At 46.5% G+C, this 19,480-nt stretch overlaps 1 protein-coding gene across 1 annotated transcript; it reads right to left on the reverse strand.

The window, feature by feature from the left end:
* Positions 1-2,228: 2,228 nt before the first annotated feature.
* On the reverse strand, positions 2,229-18,173 carry TCEB1 (transcription elongation factor B (SIII), polypeptide 1 (15kDa, elongin C)). Its single transcript, XM_014951929.1, has 4 exons — positions 18,081-18,173; positions 8,167-8,228; positions 5,968-6,111; positions 2,229-3,689 (listed from the first exon to the last, which is right to left on the reverse strand). Exons 2-4 carry the CDS (start codon positions 8,168-8,170, stop codon positions 3,499-3,501), a joined length of 339 nt encoding a protein of 112 aa, XP_014807415.1. The 5' UTR covers positions 8,171-8,228; positions 18,081-18,173; the 3' UTR covers positions 2,229-3,498.
* Positions 18,174-19,480: the final 1,307 nt, after the last annotated feature.

Below are 19,480 nucleotides of genomic sequence, written 5' to 3' on the forward strand. Positions count from 1 at the left end.
AAATGGCAACAAATAAATAAGGAGTAGCATTAATCAGGAGATTAGCATACAGGAGAGATGGGGAGGGACTCTGGATCAGGGAGGGGAGCCATAGGATGAGGGAGAAGGGTTTTAAACTGAAAGAGGGGAGATTTAGGTGAGATCTGGGGAAGAAATTCTTTGCTGTGAGGGTGGTGAGAGCCTGGAAGAGGTTGCCCAGAGAAGCTGTGGCTGCCCCATCCCTGGAGGGGTTCAAGGCCAGGCTGGATGGGGCTTGGAGCAACCTGGTCTGGTGGGAGGAAGAGGAAGAGTGACAAGAAGAAAAGGTGAAAACCCCCAAAGGGCCTCTGCTGGAACTCAGACCTGTGGAGTTTGGTGATAAAACCAGCCAAAAGCAACCCATTTTCCACACTTAGTACCGTTGCTGAAGAACTGCCTTTGAGAGGGGTTTTCCAACAGTGAAGCTCAGTGGTGGATCCTCCTTTCTTCAGCCTCAGAGCCAAGAAGTTCCTCCAGCTCCGGATGCAGAGACCATCTCCCCTCGGGGACCAGCAGAGGCTCCTCCAGTGGCTTCTACACCAACACCCAAACCCCAGAACTCGGTGGGGCTCCTCTCATCCCTTACCCTCAGGAAACAATTTGCAACTTTTCATGGTGAAATCAGCGTTTTGGTGTGAAATTCAAGCTGTCACACACAGGAGCAGCTTTCTGTGTAAGGAGGAGTATTCTGGGACACGTGGAGTCTTCAAAATATCCTCCTCAAGGCTGTGCAACATCACCCTTTGGTGGGTGACTTCTTTGATGAGAAAGCAAATGCTTGCACCAAGATACCTAAAAACTTTCAATCTATGAAACTCTCCAGAACTATGAAAAAACTCTTTAATTTGATGCAGTTTCCCCACCTGTTGCCCCAACAGTAACGCTCTTGGCGATTTACTCCCCGCGTCGCCACGAAAGCCCTGATTCTACCCGGGAAGACTCGCTCCGGGAAGTCACAAATCACCAGAAAACACAGGTTTACAAATTTTTCCATTTTGAAATTTATTTAGAACTCGGGGAGGGGGGGTTTAAGCGTGGTTTGAGTTTCCAATCGTCTGAGTGATCAGCATCCCCACGTCACTGCCACGGAAACGGCACCAATTCCCTCTGCCCTTTCCCCCTCCCTCCCCTGGAGAAACCAGTGGTGACAGCGGGTGGGTTTGCAAACCACACACTGCAGGACACTGCTGCCCTTCCTGAGTCTTCAACACCACCCTATCATATGTTAACCCAAAAAAAACCCAACAAAAAACACCAACAAAATGATTATTGAGAACTAAAGCAACTTTTTTACCCTACGGCCGAAGTACAGAATGATAAAACGCCGTGTATTTTAGCAGGAGATTGGGTTGGGATGGTTAAAAAGGGAGAGGGAAGGGAAAAAAAAACTCACCTTTTTAAACAGAAATGACTTCCTTTTTACTTTGATTTTAAACTAAGTCATTTTTAACTTCACGCCATTAACCTCATGACTTTTAAGGCGGCCAAAGACCTTCAAGGTCACTCGGGCTGAAGCACAGTTGGGACTTGTGGCCTTGAGCAACCTGGTCTGGTGGGAGGTGTCCCTGCCCAGGGCAGGGGGTTGGTACTAGATGATCTTTGAGGTCCCTTCCAACCCAAACCATCCTGTGATTCTATGACTAAAATCTCCCTGGGGGTATTCCCTGGCCTCCTAGGGAATTCCCAGCCTGGGGGGGGGAATCTCTGCTTCGTGGCTCTCTCTTTAGTGCTGGTTCTCCCCAAAAAATGAGTCACACAGGGCACCAAGGAGGGTCCCCCACCCGGGACATCAGGCAGCACCCAACTGCTCCCAAACATCCCCAGGTTAAACACCACAAATCGGGTCAAAGCCGGTGATGGGAGTGAACGTCACCTCCTCTCCCCGGTGTCCCTCACGCCCAGGGTGACATTTCACTTGTAGGAACCCAACTCCTCCACATGGATGCATCATCTACAGGATTCTATTAGTTTTTGTCCAGAAAAACCTCTCCAAAACCACATTTATGTTGATAAACACATTTAGGGGAGTTTCAGCCCTGGGCCCGTGGACAAAGAGGTCCCACCATCTCTGGGTGGGATCCTTCTCCACAGCAGCAGCAGCTGGAAATGCCAACTACACCCTTCCTGCATCATTCTTTATGACACCTTCCATTTATTCTCATTTACAGATGACTTTCGGCTCTTCAGGCTGCAGCCAAACAAAAAGCAACTTCTTGTCTCAAGTTTAATTTTATTATTATTATTTTTTTTTCCTTGATGGAACCTTGTTTTGAACAAAGAACTGATAGTGCAGGCAACTACCACGAGGTGACGTGTTCCACTCCGGCACTAGGGCAGTGGCTCGCCGATCCTTTTCCTCTAAAATATTCATAATAAAAACATTGAAAATACCTATGAAATTTATAAAACAGCTCCTTAAACATCTGCTTAATGCCCTTTCCTTCAAATAGAAAAGACCTCCGCGTTGCAGGGGCTTTGTCCGTGGATCCCAGGGGGAGGTAACAGAGGGGATAACTGCTGTCTTCTCGGGTCCTACCTTACAAAACGTCAACGAGCGCTACTCTAGAGATTAAATACAGACTTTACAATCACAACAAGAAAAAATAAAGCAGAACTGAAACCATATAAAATCAGTATCAGGTCAAGTGACAGTACATTAGGAATATATGTTATACAGGAGATAATATACACAGATTTTCACACTCGTTTTTTCCCCTTCAAAGCCACTGTCAGTAGGATCTTCCTGCACAGAGCAGTGACTCCAATGTTTGTAATTAATTACTAACAGGGAAAATTGGGGTTAGAAAAGCAAAGCGCATCAAGAACACCTTTACCTTTCCACGTGTCTACACTAGGATTTAAATTAAAAGCATTAAAAGCATTAAGCATTCTCCTACATCCTCCGCTTCCAGCCCGCACAGAACGGCGCTGTCATTACACAGACCTCGGCCCCCGTTGGTGTGACCACGCTCCAGGACAGCCCCCTCACAACCCAGATGAAGTTCAGATGTTTAGAAACTTTAACAAGGAGAAAAAAAGTCAGAAACCCTAAAACCAGCTACTCGTATTGAACGATAATTACCTTTTAGAGAGCGTTAAGACTAAACTCCGGCGTTTTCTACGGTGGTTGGGATGAAAAGCAAAAAAAGTTCTAGCGCACCTAAAGGATAAGGCGTAGCCATCTACTAATTGGCAGATTGGTTTATTTGTCTCAGTTTGTGAAAAGGTCCTTATTGGTGTCAAGCAGCAAAAACAAACTTTCAACGGAAGGATTGCTATTCTGCAAAAGGCCTGAAGGCGCCCGCCTCCGCAGCGACCCTCACAGCTCCCCACAGCACACACGCAACATGCTATCTGGAAAAAAGGGACTAACTCAACTACATGTATTAAATACTGAAAAAAGTTTTACATTTCGTGGTTTTTTTTGTTTGGTTTTTTTTTTTTTTTTGTTTTTGTTTTTAATTATAATTTATTTTTTATTTAACAATCTAAGAAGTTTGCAGCCATCAGAAGTTCCAGTGCAATTTCAGGTGCGATGGGGAATTCGGGAATCTCCGTGGAGCTGTTAGTATAGCGGACCTTGTAGGTGAAATACATGCAGACTTTGGATAGGACATGGGATGGGATCTCTCTAAAATTCACCTCGTTTGTCTCATTTTCTGCAAACTGTCCTGTAGGAGAAAAAAAAACAACAACAACATAAACACCAAACCAAACATCAGAATCTTGATTTGCTGCAAAATTAAACGCTTTTACCACAGAATCATAGAAACACAGAAAGGTTTGGGTTGGAAGGGACCTTAAAGACCATCCAGTTCCAACCCCCTGCCCTGGGCAGGGACACCTCCCACCAGCCCAGGTTGCTCCAAGCCCCATCCAGCCTGGCCTTGAACCCCTCCAGGGATGGGGCAGCCACAGCTTCTCTGGGCAACCTGGGCCAGGCTCTCACCACCCTCACAGCAAAGAAGTTCTTCCTGAGATCTCACCTAAATCTCCCCTCTTTCAATTTAAACCATTCCCCCTCGTCCTATCACCTACACTCCCTGATAATATATACCACTCCCATGATATATATATTGAGGTATTGTCTTTATTACAGTTGCAAAGCATCCTTTTTTTTGCTTTGTTTTTAATTTTCAGTGACCTTTCCTAGTTAACTTTTCCAGTTCTGGTTCTTCAAAGGGAAATGCAAAGCCCCACATCTTGGGAACTATAGAATGGTTTGGGTTGGAAGGGACCTTCAAGATCATGGAGTTCCAACCCCCTGCCCTGGGCAGGGACACCTCCCACCAGACCAGGTTGCTCCAAGCCCCATCCAGCCTGGCCTTGAACCCCTCCAGGGATGGGGCAGCCACAGCTTCTCTGGGAAACCTGGGCCAGTGTCTCACCACCCTCACAGCAAAGAATTTCTAATAATCCCCAAAACTACAACCCTCAAGAACATTAACATTACAAAATATTAATTTTGGCTGCAGCCAATTGACAATACTCTGAACAACCACTCCACAAATGTAGGGTTCATGTTGATTGTTGCTTGAGAGCTGCTCCGAAACTGTCCTGGGCTCAGTTCTAAGGGTCACAGCAACAATGTTTTAATTAAAATAATAATAAAAAAAAGCAGTATCCATCCAAATTTCTAGCTGTCTTATAAGAAAGAAAGGGTGTACAGATGTTCTGTCCCTGCATATGCAGTCCTTCCTGTGATCCTGCTCTGCATTTCTCGGCCAGTTTCAGTCAGATTTGAGAGAGGGTTGAAACCTCAAAGAGCCATTAACTGGATACACTGGGAAAACAGGGAGGGGAGAGGGACAGGGAAACCTACTCGTGCTGCAGGGGAGGTCACCTGCAAGTGCAGTTCATCCCCCTGAGATACTGATGAATTTATCCAATGCTGAATTCAGTCTCAAAACACAATTACATTTGAAATGATCACCCAGTCCAACCCCCTGCCAGAGCAGGGTCACCAAGAGCAGGTCCCACAGGAACGTGTCCAGGTGGGTTTGAATGTCTCCAGAGAAGGAGACTCCACCACCTCCCTGGGCAGCCTCTGCCAGGGCTCTGCCACCCTCACAGCAAAGAAGTTCCTCCTCATGTTTAGGTGGAACTTCTTACATTCAAGTTTGTGGCCATTGCCTCTTGTCCTGTCCCTGGGCACCACTGGAAAAAGCCTGGCCCCATCCTCCTGACACCCACCCTTTCAGTATTTATAGGTGTTGATCAGATCCCCCCTCAGTCTTCTCTTCTCCAGACTAAACAGACCCAAGTCCCTCAGCCTCTCCTCATCAGAGAGATGCTCCATTCCCTTGATCATCTTCATGGCCCTCCCCTGGACTCTTTCCAGCAGTTCCCTGTCCTTCTTGAACTGGGGAGCCCAGAACTGGTCCCAGTGCTCCAGATGGGGCCTCCCCAGGGCAGAGCAGAGGGGCAGGATGACCTCCCTCCACCTGCTGGTCACACTCTTCCTGATGCCCCCCAGGATGCCCTTGGCCTTCTTGGCCACAAGGGCACATTGCTGGCTCATGGGCATCCTGTTGTCCACCAGGACTCCAAGGTCTCTCTCTGCAGAGCTGCTCTCCAGCAGGCCAGTCCCAACCTGTCCTGGTGCAGGGGGTTATTCCTCCCCAGGTGCATCCAGTAACTCTAAACCTTCCACCATGGAGAGGGCAATGAAAAGCTGCCAACTCTTGGATTTGAGTAGAACACCATCAAGTTGTCCTACCAGGGGAAACCAGTACTAATGACGCTGTAAGATCATTAACTGTCCACAAGCAGAGACCAGTTATACACCTGGTGGCACCACACCCCACTGAGGCAGGGTGTTCCACTGGGAACAGGAACTGGGCAGGGTCTGGAAAAGTTATCATTTATTCCAACTTTCACTCAATATAGATTCAAAGCGCCCCAAAGAGAGAACAAAGGAGGTGAAGGCACTAAACCTTTTGTACCCACCTGGTCCACTCAACATGGCTTTTATCGTTCCTGATGTTAAGGCATGCTCTCTTTTGACAATGAACTCGTGCCCATCGGAGGATATTAACTTCACATACATGGCGTCCGGGCCCTCGCACCCGCCGTACGTCTTCTCTTCTCCATCTGCAACAGAAACACAGGAACAGGTTCAGGACTCACAGCCACATCTTACTTACAGACATCTCTCCTCTCTCATTTCTCCATCACCAAATTCTGACCTGATTTCTGAAATCTAAATAGGGATGAAATTTTCCTTTAGACCTTCTCAAGTGAATTGAACATGCTCCTGCTTCCCTCCATGAGGCTATTCCTACATTTATCATACTGGTACTTATTAAAAGTTACCTAAATGTATATTTTACAATCATAGAATCACCTGGGTTGGAAGGGACCTTTCAGATCATCGAGTCCAACCATCAACCCAACACTGACAAAACCCATCACTAACCCATGTCTCTAAGCACTATGGCTGCCTGGCTTTTAAATACCTAATCTCTGATATTTAAAAGACACGCTGCAAATGAAAAAAAAAAACCAACAAAGTGCTTTTTGATGCATGGGTAAGACAGGCTGAGAGAGTTGGGGGGGTTCAGCCTGGAGAAGGGAAGGTTTTGGGGAGACCTTAGAGCCCCTTCCAGTCCCTCAAGAGGCTCCAGGAGAGATGGGGAGGGACTCTGGATCAGGGAGGGGAGCCATAGGATGAGGGGGAAGGGTTTTAAACTGAAAGAGGGGAGATTGAGATGAGATCTCAGGAAGAAATTCTTTGCTGTGAGGGTGGTGAGAGCCTGGCCCAGGTTGCCCAGAGAAGCTGTGGCTGCCCCATCCCTGGAGGGGTTCAAGGCCAGGCTGGATGGGGCTTGGAGCAACCTGGTCTGGTGGGAGGTGTCCCTGCCCAGGGCAGAGGGGTGGAACTGCATGATCATTAAGGCCCCTTCCAACCCAAACCAGTCCATGAGTCTATGAAATTTGGGAATCCCCCCTGCAGCACTTTTGACTATGCTTTTTCTGTTCCCTTCTCCCTCAGCACCATCAGACACCAGAACACCAAGACAGCTCTCTCTGCAGTCATTCTTTATATGTTCCTGTAAACTCTTCAGTAATAACGACTGCAGTAATATTCACATTTTTTTTTAAAAAATGAGTGTAAAAAGCACCCACCCCGCTGAATATACAATTCCTATCAAATTCAAACTGGCAAGTTAACACCTTCTTTCAAGTACTTTATTTTCTAAGGAGCTAACATAACAAGTATTGCTAGAATTCCATTAAAAATACTTTAATTTGTCACTGCACATAAAACTTGATTTTCAGAATGGTATTAATCTTGACAGAAAGTTAAAAATTTAAGTCCTGGAAGTTCTTCCAGTTTGGAAAAGCATAACAGAGAGATCTGTATGCTGCTAGACAAGTAATATACTGCCAGCATTTCATGACTGTATGCAGAAGTATAGAGGATAAAACAGATATAGACTACAAACTTGACATTCAATTGCTAGTGTTGTTTCTCCTTCTGACAAAACAAAGAACAGAAACCATACTAATTATATTAAAATAAATACCTTTCATGTTATCTAGTGTTATAGCAAATATAACCTTCCCCAATCAACTAAGTCACTTTGTGAATTTCAAGTTAAAATTGAATGATCACATAGTTATTGCCAATTTTAATAAAGTACTGCCAGTGCCAAACATGCTGAGATACTTTCTGAAGTACCAATAAAAACAGAGTCTGTCCCATCACGTTTCATTAATCAGGCCTTTGTAGAGGCAGAAAGGACAGTTGCAGACATTTCATCAGATCACACACACACACAATGTAATTTACCAGAAATCAGTCCTTATTATGACCTCTTTGCTAGAATTCAACAGGCCAACCTTAGTTAACAAACAAAAAAATATTTAAAACAGTACAGAGCAAAATTTTCTTGTCCGCTACCTAAAAGTTTAGTGCTAGAAAAGCCTAAAGGCATCTGATTTTGGTGTGTGTGAAGTGAAAAGTGAAATTTCTCGTTAGACAGATGGACTCTGAATAAATCTCTTGACAAACGAAGAGTCACTGGATAAAATCTTCCTAAAAACCATCTGTAGGAAGTTCCATTAACTTTTGAGACTGCAAGAAAACCAGTGAGAAGATCAACATTTAAACTCTTACCCCCACCTCTAAGAGGATGAACTTACCCATTCTCTTCTTATAAAAAAAAATTCTTTCTTTTCAACAGCAGTTCTTGCAGCAGGAGCGTCTGAAAAAAAACACAAGTGGGAATATTTTGAGTCAGTGGTACAATTTCTGAAGTCAGCTTTAGTTATTTTATGTTTTGAAACTTATCTTTGCTATCCAGAGATCCCTACCATAGTCAAGAATCTTTGTATTTTAGCTCACTTTGTAAAAAAGTTGTTTCCTTAAGCTTTTTAAAGGCCCTTGACTATAATGCTGAGTTATTTCAAGAGCCTATGACTTTCATCACTACAAACCCCGTCCATGGGACAGGAGTGGGGAGGTAACGAAAGCAAGTTTTGCCAACACTGGAAAAGGCACTTAAGAGACCAAATGGATCATCTACAGAAAAAGATTAAGAAGTGAGAGAAGAGTTGACAATGCTGTGAATAGAGGAGTGGCTGTCCTGCCCTTCAGAGGGACCTTGGCAAGCTGGAGACATGGGCCATCAGGAAACATCTTCAAAGGAAGGAAAGGAAAATTTCTTCAAAGGGAAATGCAAAGCCCCGGATCTTGGGAATCATAGAATGGTTCGAGTTGGAAGGGAGAGGGAAATGCAAAGCCCCGGATCTTGAGAATCACAGAATGGTTTGGGTTGGAAGGAACCCTAAAGATCACCCAGTTCCACCCCGCTACCACTGGCAGGGACACCTCCCACCAGACCAGGTTGCTCCAAGCCCCATCCAGCCTGGCCTTGAACCCCTCCAGGGATGGGGCAGCCACAGCTTCTCTGGGCAACCTGGGCCAGGCTCTCACCACCCTCAGGCACCAGGGTCTCACAAACCCCAGGCACCAGTACCAGCTGGAGGCCAACCTGCTGGAAAGCAGCTTTGCAGGAAGAGACCTGGGGATGCTGGTGTACACCAAGTTGAACATGAGCCAGCAAGTGGCCAACAGCACCCATGGCTGTGTTAGGAGAAATGTTGCCAGCAGGTCGAGGCAGGTGGTCCTGCCCTCCACTCAGCAGTGGTGGGGCCCATCTGGAGCACTGGGCCAGCTCTGGGCTCCCCATTACATGCCAGACTGAACTGAGTCTTCCAGAGGACCACAAAGTTGACCAAGGAACTGGAGCACCTGTGATGGGAGAAGAGGCCAAAAGAACTGGGGCTGGTCAGACTGGAGAAGAGGAGGCTCAGGGATCAGTCTAATCAGCGTGCGCTAAATACCTGGTCTCCAACCTGTCCTTCCTAGAAGATTGACAGTTCCTGATACACCACCAATGTCACCTAGATAATCTTCTTCAGACGTGTGGCCAACAGCACCCATGGCTGTGTTGGGAGGAATGTTGCCAGCAGGTCAAGGCAGGTGGTCCTGCTCTCCACTCAGCAGTGGTGGGACCCATCTGGAGCACTGGGCCAGCTCTGGGCTCCCCATTACATGCCAGACTGAACTGAGTCTTCCAGAGGACCACAAAGTTGACCAAGGAACTGGAGCACCTGTGATGGGAGAAGAGGCCAAAAGAACTGGGGCTGGTCAGACTGGAGAAGAGGAGGCTCAGGGATCAGTCTAATCAGCGTGCGCTAAATACCTGGTCTCCAACCTGTCCTTCCTAGAAGATTGACAGTTCCTGATACACCACCAATGTCACCTAGATAATCTTCTTCAGACATTTAAGGTGGGTACTCACATGGTTAGTTAACCAGGAGCTTCCACAGCTTATAACCTGACATCCAGGTCGTAGTGCAAGTATTTTGCCATGTAAATGAAGCCAAACACTTAGAGAAATGGAAGCACTCATTTGCAAAACAAATCCAGTATCTTCAGATAACAAAACCCCACAACAACAACAAATATTGTTTTTTTTTTTTTTTGTGTGGTTGGACTGAGTTATTGCAAAACAAATCCAGTATCTTCAGATACAATATCTGCTTCTTTACACTGAACTGGATGATCTTTAAGGTCCCTTCCAATCCGAACCATTCTACGAACTGCATCCCTGCTGTGGCAAAGAAAACTTTGGAAGAGCAATTCCACCCACTGACTCGCTGTCCTGCAATCCCCTTCCTGTCAACAGCGACTCTCCAAACATTAACCCCTACAAATCAATGAACTGTACAATGTTGTGTACCCCCCGCTCCAGGAAAACACCACCCGTGATTCTGGGTGGTTTCCCAGCAGATATCCAGGGTCGGGGGAGACTGTTAGGAATTTAGGAATTCTGACAATCCTTGTAATTGTTGTGAAAAGCAGCAAGCAACAGCAGAGGCACAAACTGCGATTACTCACTAGAGAAGGACCCCAGAGCAGGAGGGGTGACTAGAAACCACTCCCCCCATCCCCTCCCTCCCGTGTTTCTGGTAAAAGCTTAGGAAAAAATGTAAGGAAGTTGAGGAGGGAGCTGCAATATCTGGAGGAAGTTTTACAGAGGCCTCTCCACCTCTTCAGAAGATGCAGCTTCTTTGCTGTTGCCGAGAGCTTCACTCCTCAGCAGCACTTTGGGGCTGATTTGCTCCATCTCCCTTGTCTCATAACTACAAATATGCCACAGTTTGAATGTTTCTCAAGTTTTTACAAGAAGGGACATTCATAGAATCATAGAATTGCCCAGGCTGGAAGGGACCTCCAAAGGCCATCTAGTCCGACCCCCCCGCAGTCAGCAGGGACACCCCCAACTAGACCAGGTTGCCCAGGGCCTCATCAAGCCTCACCTTGAATATCTCCAGGGAAGGGGCCTCAACCACCTCCCTGGGCAACCTGTTCCAGTGCTCCACCACCCTCCCAGTGAAGAACCCTCTCCTCATCTCCAGTCTAAATCTGCTCCCCTCCAGCTTGAACAGATTGTTGACTTGAACATTGTTACGTTCACCCCTTCAAACTGCACACACACCAGCAGAACCATTCTATGATCAACAGTTTCCAGTTGTCTGTGGAGATCTGAGCAAAAAGCATCCTCCACTTGCACTGCTGGCTTTGAAAATTATCCCGACTTTACAGAAATCTTATAAAATATTTTCTTTCCCCACTGGTATAAGGAACATCTTCAGCTGTACTTTTACAGGTGAAAAGTTCCTGCATGTAAGGCACATTCAAAAATACCCTTGGAGAGTTAACTTGTGAACACTGTCACAGAGATACCTTAATAGGGAGTGCTAAATGCCTTCCCCATTTTCAGTAACTCCAGGAACCCATCCAAGGAAATTCATTTGGGTGCCTGAAGAGTTGCAGCACAAAACCCACGGGACCTTTCACCCCATTTCAACAGTTTTTGTCAACACGAAATCAAGAAGGAGGATGACTTGTGCTACCTCTTTCTCCAGCCACAAAGCCCGTCCCTACATTCCAGAAGAGCAGTGAAACCTCTTATGATTCATAAATAAGAATAATCTAAAAAAAATACAGACAAAGTGATACCATTTCGTGGAAGTACTGGTGACAATAAAATGTGCTTTGGTTTCCAACATAAATAATGCCACTAAATACAAGACTAAAGACAGGCTAGTTAGTGGGAATTGAAATATCTTAACACCTTGCAAGGTGAAAGAACAACTTGAGGAGGCCCTGGAATAACTTGACCCTGGGGACTGAAAAAATGTCTACACCAAAACATTAGAGCTGTCCCAAAACACTGCAACGAGCATTTTAATAAAATCAAATGAAATGTGCTATCACACGATTAGAGAGAAAAAATAATAATACTACAGTAGTTAACACTTAAAGAAGAAAAAAAATAAAATGCTCTGTGGTCTGAATTCAATCATTTTAAAAAGGAAAACAGCATAAAAAGGCAGTAAGAATGAGCAGATTTAGGACACGCCAGACTAATCCACAACCCAAAAACCAAATCAGTCATTTCCTTGAAAAAAGGAAACTCAAACAAGATGCAATCTGGCCTCAGTATATCATCTCAGGTTAAATAAACGTGAGAAGAGCACAATCTTAAAAATGAGAAAGAAACTTTCTAGAAGAATACAGTATGATGTGGGAAACATGGAACAACTGGACTAGAAAACAACTAGTTCCTCCAAAAATTATACTGAACTTTTTTTTGTGGTCAACTATAAACTGATGCTGCTCTGTAGGGACAAAAAAGACCCAACCAAGGGTGGGGGGAAGAGACAAATGCACATCAAGGATTTCTTTGCAATAGAGATAGGGAAATGTTGTTCACATGAGCAACAACTTCTCTGGAACACCACACACAACGCTGAGTTCCTGGTTGCAAGAGAAAGAATTTCTAATTCCAAGAACTACAGAAAGGACCTAGACCAAAGAGCCTGTTGTATAAAAGAAAAATTAGTTTTGCTTCCTCAGCTTAGCAAAATAAAACCGAACAGAAATATAACGATTCATTAAAAAGATAAACATCAAAGAGGGAGATGTGTGCCAATATTAGTCCTCAGTTTAAGTCCAGCAAATGAATATAAACTGAATGAAGAGTGAAATTTATACTGCTATTCCGGAATCCAGGTCTGGTTCTGAATATAGAACAAAACTAACATTCTACAGCCAAAAGGAAAACATGCAGAAAGCCTGCCTGCTTTTAAGAAAAAGAAATTGTGCATTCTATTAAATGATGCATTTGACGTGTACGCAAGGGACACAGCCTGGTTTCACTCAATCTCTGTTCTGATAGAGGTGTGGCATTTATGATAAAAAAAAAAAAAATATCTAAAAAGATAACCGTGACTATTATGAGAAGTATAGATTAAGTCCTGACAAAATACAAACACCAGAGAGCACAGAAAAATTATAGAGTCAATAAAATTAAAAATCTAAAAAGATAACTGTGACTATTATGAGAAGTATAGATTAAGTCCTGACAAAATACAAACACCAGAGAGCACAGAAAAATTATAGAGTCAATAAAACCAAAGAGGAGAGAAGGAAAGAAAAACAAGAAACCTGGGAAATCTGAAAACCCTAAAAAAAAAAAAACAGTAATTACTTGTTAGTATATTGGTTCCTCTTCTGGATCAAGAAGTGCTCAGTGTGTCCTGACACTTTATGAAGATTAGAAGATACTGCAGTTCAAAACTATTACTTTGTGAAATTCATCTGCTTCCCAGCAACTACTCTGGAGTTATCCAAGCCAGCATTAACATCATCTTGCGCAAGCCTCAGCCTGTTTTGTCAGTCAACTATCTTATTGCTTCAGAAGTTTACCAAAAAGTAAGTGGGAAGAACAGAAGAAACACACCTGAAAAACTGGCACAGAAAACATGCAACATTTTGGTTTATTTATTTTTGATAGAAACCTTGATTTGTGATTTAACATCCCACAAAACCAGAAAAAAAAAAAAGTCCATAGAAAAATGAGACAGACGAAGGATGGAGAAATCCCTGCTACACACTGGTTAGTGCTTGTGTGCACAGTAAGAGTAGAGGGACACTTTTTTTTAATTCAAGGATCACCTCCTCCAAGCTCAGGATAGAAATCCCTGCCACACACTGGTTAGTGCTTTGTGCACAGTAAGAGTACGGAGGGACACTTTCTTTTAATTCAAGGATCGCCTCCTCCAAGCTCAGGAGAGGTGCATCCCAAGAAAGAAGAATGGAAGATACCTTAAAGACCATCTAGTTCCAAGCCCCCTGGCCTGGGTTGCTCCCCAGACCAGGTTGCTCAAAGCCCCATCCAGCCTGGCCTTAAACACTTACAGGAGTCGGCTTTCTTAAAATGCCTGGAAACTATCTGTATTTCTTTACTTTTATTACCTGGCAACCCCAGGCACAAATACAGGGTGGGTGGAGAATGGACTGAGAGCAGCCCTGAGGAGAAGGACTTGGGGATGGTGGTGGACGAGAAGCTCAACATGAGGTGGCAACATGAGCTGGCAGCCCAGAAAGCCACCCCCATCCTGGGCTGCATCCCCAGCAGCGTGGCCAGCAGGGCCAGGGGGGGGTTCTGCCCCTCTGCTCCGCTCTGGGCACACCCCACCTGGAGCTCTGTGTCCAGCTCTGGAGTCCTCAGCACAGGAAGGACAGGGACCTGTTGGAGCGGGGCCAGAGGAGGCCACGGAGATGCTCAGAGGGCTGGAGCCCCTCTGCTGTGAGGACAGGCTGAGAGAGGTGGGGGGGTTCAGCCTGGAGAAGAGAAGGCTCCGGGGAGACTTTAGCGCCCCTTCCAGTCCCTCAAGGGGCTCCAGGAGAGATGGGGAGGGACTCTGGATCAGGGAGGGGAGCCATAGGATGAGGAGAAACAGTTTTAAACTGGAAGAGGGGAGATTGAGATGAGATCTGAGGAAGAAATTCTTTGCTGTGAGGGTGGTGAGACACTGGAAGAGGTTGCCCAAAGAAGCTGTGGCTGCCCCATCCCTGGAGGGGTTCAAGGCCAGGCTGGATGGGGCAACCTGGTCTGGTGGGAGGTGTCCCTGCCCGTGGTAAGGGGTTTGAACAATCTTTAAGGTCCCTTCCAACTCTAACCCTCCTATGAGTTTATGATTTTCCAATACTCTGTTTATTGCAAAACATGTCAGTATATTTTCTTTCTGTATAATGCAAACAATATAAATGACAACATTTGCCAAGACAGCAGGACAAGTGAGATTTCTGAAGATGCCTGGTAACTATCTGCATTTTTATTACTTTTCCATGTTTTATAGCTGCCCCTGTCTGACTTCCCCAGGACTCCACCAATGCAGCAGTAAGCAAGAGAACAATCCAAGTTTTCTGAACACTCATTTGCCTTTTTTATTATATATTTCTGACCTGAGTATTTCAGATTCCTGCAAAGAACCACTAGTTTTTGTTGAACTACATTCACAACTCCATTTCTCCTTGAAGAGGCTTATGTGGCATTACCAATCAGGCAGCTCAGCTCCCTGCCTTACAACTCCGAGAAGAAATACGCCGGCACAGTGTGTTTGATCTCTTTCCTGCTTCTCTTGAGCATCACGTGCAAGAAAAAAAACCAGATGAAGCACATCCGTGACCTTCTCACCTCCCCTCCCAAAGCTGTGTGCTCATCTCCCAAGCTTCCCAGAATTTCCAGACTATCATTTCCTTGTTAATTTTGTATGTTGATGAGACCGGAATAGATTTGAAGGTCATACGTTAATTTCAGTGAATACACGCAACCACCACACAGATTCTAGAACCCCATTGTTTTATTCTGGTTAGCACGAGACAATTAAATCTATGCAAACATTTCAAGCACTCAGATTCTTTGATCCCACAGAAATCTCTTTAAAAACTCACATTCTGGTCTAAGGAAACTCAAACCAGCTTCCAAGTCATTAGTTGCACAAGGCACACACAGCCTTTGTGTGCTTCAGCTGGTGACATTTCTGTATTCTACACTATCGAGTTTCCGAAAACATGGGGCAAATAAAACAAATGCTTTCACAATTCCTAGGTTAGTTAAAAAGCCAAATGTGACATTTTCTGGGTACCACTTGTATATATTAGTTCAGCAGTAAACAAAGGCTGTTGTGTGTTAAAACAGCAGCCTCCTACTGTTCAATCCTAAATTCTAGTCCTGTTCTCGATCCTATACACTAACTTGTTAAAAACACCGCTCTTCAGTTTAGCATTTGTTGTTCAGTATGCATGAAAAAATAATTCATATAAATAAGGATTGAAGCATATTTAGAAAAAACACAAAGGAAAACCAATATGGTGTGATTTCCAAATCAGCTGATTCCCTATTCTGTACTCGGGGGCACTCAATCCAGCCATTGAGGGGCAGACTGCAGAGTGACAGGAGGGTGTGACGCAGCTGAAGGCTAATTAAGATAAGCAGGAGATGAGGAAGGATATCGGGTACGGACTATCAAAGATCTCACATAAGATGGTCTCCTACTATCTAAGGGAACTTTCCTTTTCAGTAATTCCCAAGAAGTTTTAAGGGGAAAAAAGTGTTACTGTTTTCTTCCTAACATAAAAGCCCTGTATTGTATATGTCTCACCGTGCTCACATATTGCAAGATTTTATAAAACAGAGCTTTCTGCCCTCTCGTTATAAGCACCTATCAAACACTACTGTTATGCAAACTACCCCAAAATAAAGATAATTTCAATTCTGAACATTTATAGGTGCAAGAGAACTTGTCAAAATACATAAAAATTCCTTTATTTTAATCTGACAAAACCCACACTTTTAATGACTAAACTTAAGGGTTTCTTGTAGTATACACTGAGAATTGCACAAAGGCACTAAGACACCTGAAGCTAAGTATCCTTTTGAAAGATATTAATTTACCCCCCCACAAAGCAGAAGGGACAGAAGCATGAACACAAATGTATCAAGAAAAGAAATACAAGGTTGGGAGACAGGAGGTACCTGAGAGAACCTCCTCACCATACCAACACTGAGTCTTCTCATCAAGGCTACATGAAACTACCTATATCTGTTCATCACCCAGTATAGAAAAAAAGAAAGATTTTTCTCTGACACAAGAAAAAAAAATCTAAATACTGAAGTACTCAAAGTTTCTAAAGACTATCTTAAAGCTCCCAATGTTGGGGAAAATGTTAGCAAAAATTTTATCGATGGAACTTAAGCACATGAAAAGGCTGATCTCAAGGTATGAGGTGTGCACCACGTGCGCAGAAGTGGTAGACAATGTATTATAGAAAAACCAATTAGCATTTATTCCCCCTCTAAGCAACTCTTCAGTCAATAAATATTATTTCTCTCCCAACAGTATCTTTTTGTCCCTAGTATATGTGAGAAACCAGATGTGAGAACCGACAGTATAGCAAAAGAAGGAAACTGGAGCACGTAAGAGGTTAGCCACGTGCATTATAGAAAAACTAATTAGCATTTATTCCCCCTCTAAGCAACTCTTCAGTCAATAAATATTATTTCTCTCCCAACAGTATCTTTTTGTCCCTAGTATATGTGAGAAACCAGATGTGAGAACCGACAGTATAGCAAAAGAAGGAAACTGGAGCACGTAAGAGGTTATTCAGAAATAAGCGCACAAAGTGATTCTCATTCTAAAAGTCTCTCATTATCTATGTTTTTCTGGCTTGTTTCCAAATGGAACTTCTGCAAGTTATCTTCAGCAAACCCAAGTAAACAAACGGCCCATGACTATCTAAGTCTCCCTGCAGTACGTGGCTCAACTTGCAATCTACAGCATTAAAGATCTTTAATCCTTTAATAAAGCTCCTGTGCGTAGTATTACACGGTGTGAGATTAAACCAGCCGTCAAAGTTAACTGCTAGTATTGCCATTTTCATACATATATCTGAAGCCATCAATAACTTACCCATGTTCGGGTTCCCTCATGCTAAAGCAGAACCTCCTCTCTGAGGAACAGACAGAGCTCAAATGCTAATTTTTCTTCCTACACCTAAGTGTGTCACCCTTTTCCGTCAACCTCGCTTTGCTGATGTTCCTCGCCCCTGACAGCTAAAGCACTTTAACCAGCACTTCTCACCTTGGTGTAACAACCCCTGGGGGTGCATCCTAAATTCTTTCGGCCTTAGTTTTTCCCCCTCTCTCTAGGGCCGGGCGTGGGAAGAGGGTGGACGTCATTTGCGGCGGAAAAAACTTTAAAAGCGGTATTTAATTAAGTAAAAACAACCCAAAAAGCCGTTCCGGAAAGCCCCCTTTCCCGGCGGCGCCAGGATTTCAAGGAGACGGCTGCACTCCCGCAGGCAGAGCAGAGAAACGCGCCCTGGGCCCCCGTCCCGGCGGGGGAACCCCAACCTGGCTCCGCACCCCACCACACAAACCCTCCCCGCGTCCCCACGCCGCTCCAAAGCCCCTCGGCTCCACCGCCCGCCTTCCTGTCCAGCTCCCCCCGGCCTCTGGCAGCCGGGGAGGGGGGGGGAGCGCGGCGCGGAGGCCGAGGCCCGCTCCCCTCCGAGGGGCAGGCCCCGGGAGCTCCCTCTTCCTCATTTCCCACCCGCCTCGCTCCCTCTCTCGACGGCGGCGGGGTCTCGCCGCCCACGAGCGGAGCCGTCCCCCGCCGCCCCCGCGGGCACTCACCCGGCAGCGCCGCTCCCTCCGCCCCGCTCGCAGGGCCCCCGCCGCCTCGGGCCAGCTGCCTCACAAGCACTTCCGGCAGGATCAAGGGGCACTTCCGCTCTGGGGCCAGAGCCTCGGCAGGCGTGTGGGCCCCCCCCCGCCCCATCCCCGACTCCCGGCATGCTGTGCGGCGGGGAGCGGTGCATGCTGGGGCGCGTAGTTCCTAGGGGCAAGGTGTCGGTCCGCCATGTTAGGAGCGGGGCGGGGGAGATGGTGGGAAGGGGGCTGCCCGGGCGCTGGGTGCTGCCGGCGGCTGGGGTCCTGGGGGTCCGCGGGTCCTAATTGTGCAGGTTCTAATTGATTGTCACAAAGATACTCCGAGGGCTGGAGCCCCTCTGCTGTGAGGACAGGCTGAGAGAGTTGGGGGGGTTCAGCCTGGAGAAGAGAAGGCTCCGGGGAGACCTTAGAGCCCCTTCAGTGAGGGCATCAGCACATACGTTGCTGGCTCATGACCATGTAGCTCATGTGTGTCTGTAGCCAAGAAGGCTGATGATGGTCTCCCAGCGTGAATCAGGAAAAGCATGGCCAGCAGGTGGAGGGAGGTCATCCTGCCCCTCTGCTCTGCCCTGGGGAGGCCCCATCTGGAGCACTGGGTCCAGTTCTGGGCTCTCCAGTTCCAGAAGGACAGGGAACTGCTGGAGAGGGGACAGCAGAGGGCTACAAAGATGATGAGGGGTCTGGAGCATCTCTCTGATGAGGAAAGGCTGAGGGACTTGGGTCTGTTTAGTCTGGAGCTGACTGAGAGGGGACCTCATCAATGCTGAGCAATATCTAAAGGGTGGGTGTCAGGAGGATGGGGCCAGGCTTTTCTCAGTGGTGCCCAGGGACAGGACAAGAGGAAACGGGCACAAACTGGAACAGGGGAAGTTCCATCTCAACATGAGGAGGAACTTCTTTCCTGTGAGGGTGGCAGAGCCCTGGCAGAGGCTGCCCAGGGAGGTGGTGGAGTCTCCTTCTCTGGAGACATTCAAACCCACCTGGACACGTTGCTGTGGGACCTGCTCTGGGTGACCCTGCTCTGGCAGGGGGTTGGACTGCGTGATCTCCAGACGTCCCTTCCGACCCCGTATCGTTCTGTGATTAATTCTGCTCTTCCATCTCCCTGCCCGTGGCGGGGGTGTCGGAACGAGCCGGTCCTGACGCTCCCTCCCCCCTCCATGAGCCCATCATGGCCGGGCGGGGGCGCGCCGGAGCCGGCCGGGCCTTTCCTACCGGCGGAACCAAACGGCGGGGCTGCGGCGGCGGCCGGTCCCGGTTGCACCCTCCCGGCTCTCTCCCTCTTTCCTCCGGCCGCTGCGGGGACGCGGCCCGACATGCTGCTCCTGCTGCGGGCCGCCGGCTGCCGGCCTGCGTCCGCCGCC

The sequence above is a fragment of the Calidris pugnax genome, unplaced genomic scaffold (assembly GCF_001431845.1).
Source record: "Calidris pugnax isolate Ruff unplaced genomic scaffold, ASM143184v1 scaffold61, whole genome shotgun sequence".
In the NCBI taxonomy this organism is placed as follows: domain Eukaryota; kingdom Metazoa; phylum Chordata; class Aves; order Charadriiformes; family Scolopacidae; genus Calidris; species Calidris pugnax.

Bases quoted from the DNA above. Each gene is read 5' to 3' on its own strand.
- TCEB1 (XM_014951929.1), bottom strand. The intron at 3,690-5,967 runs GTGGGTACAAAA...TTTCTCCTACAG, and splicing joins AGCCATGTTGAGTGGACCAG to GACAGTTTGCAGAAAATGAG.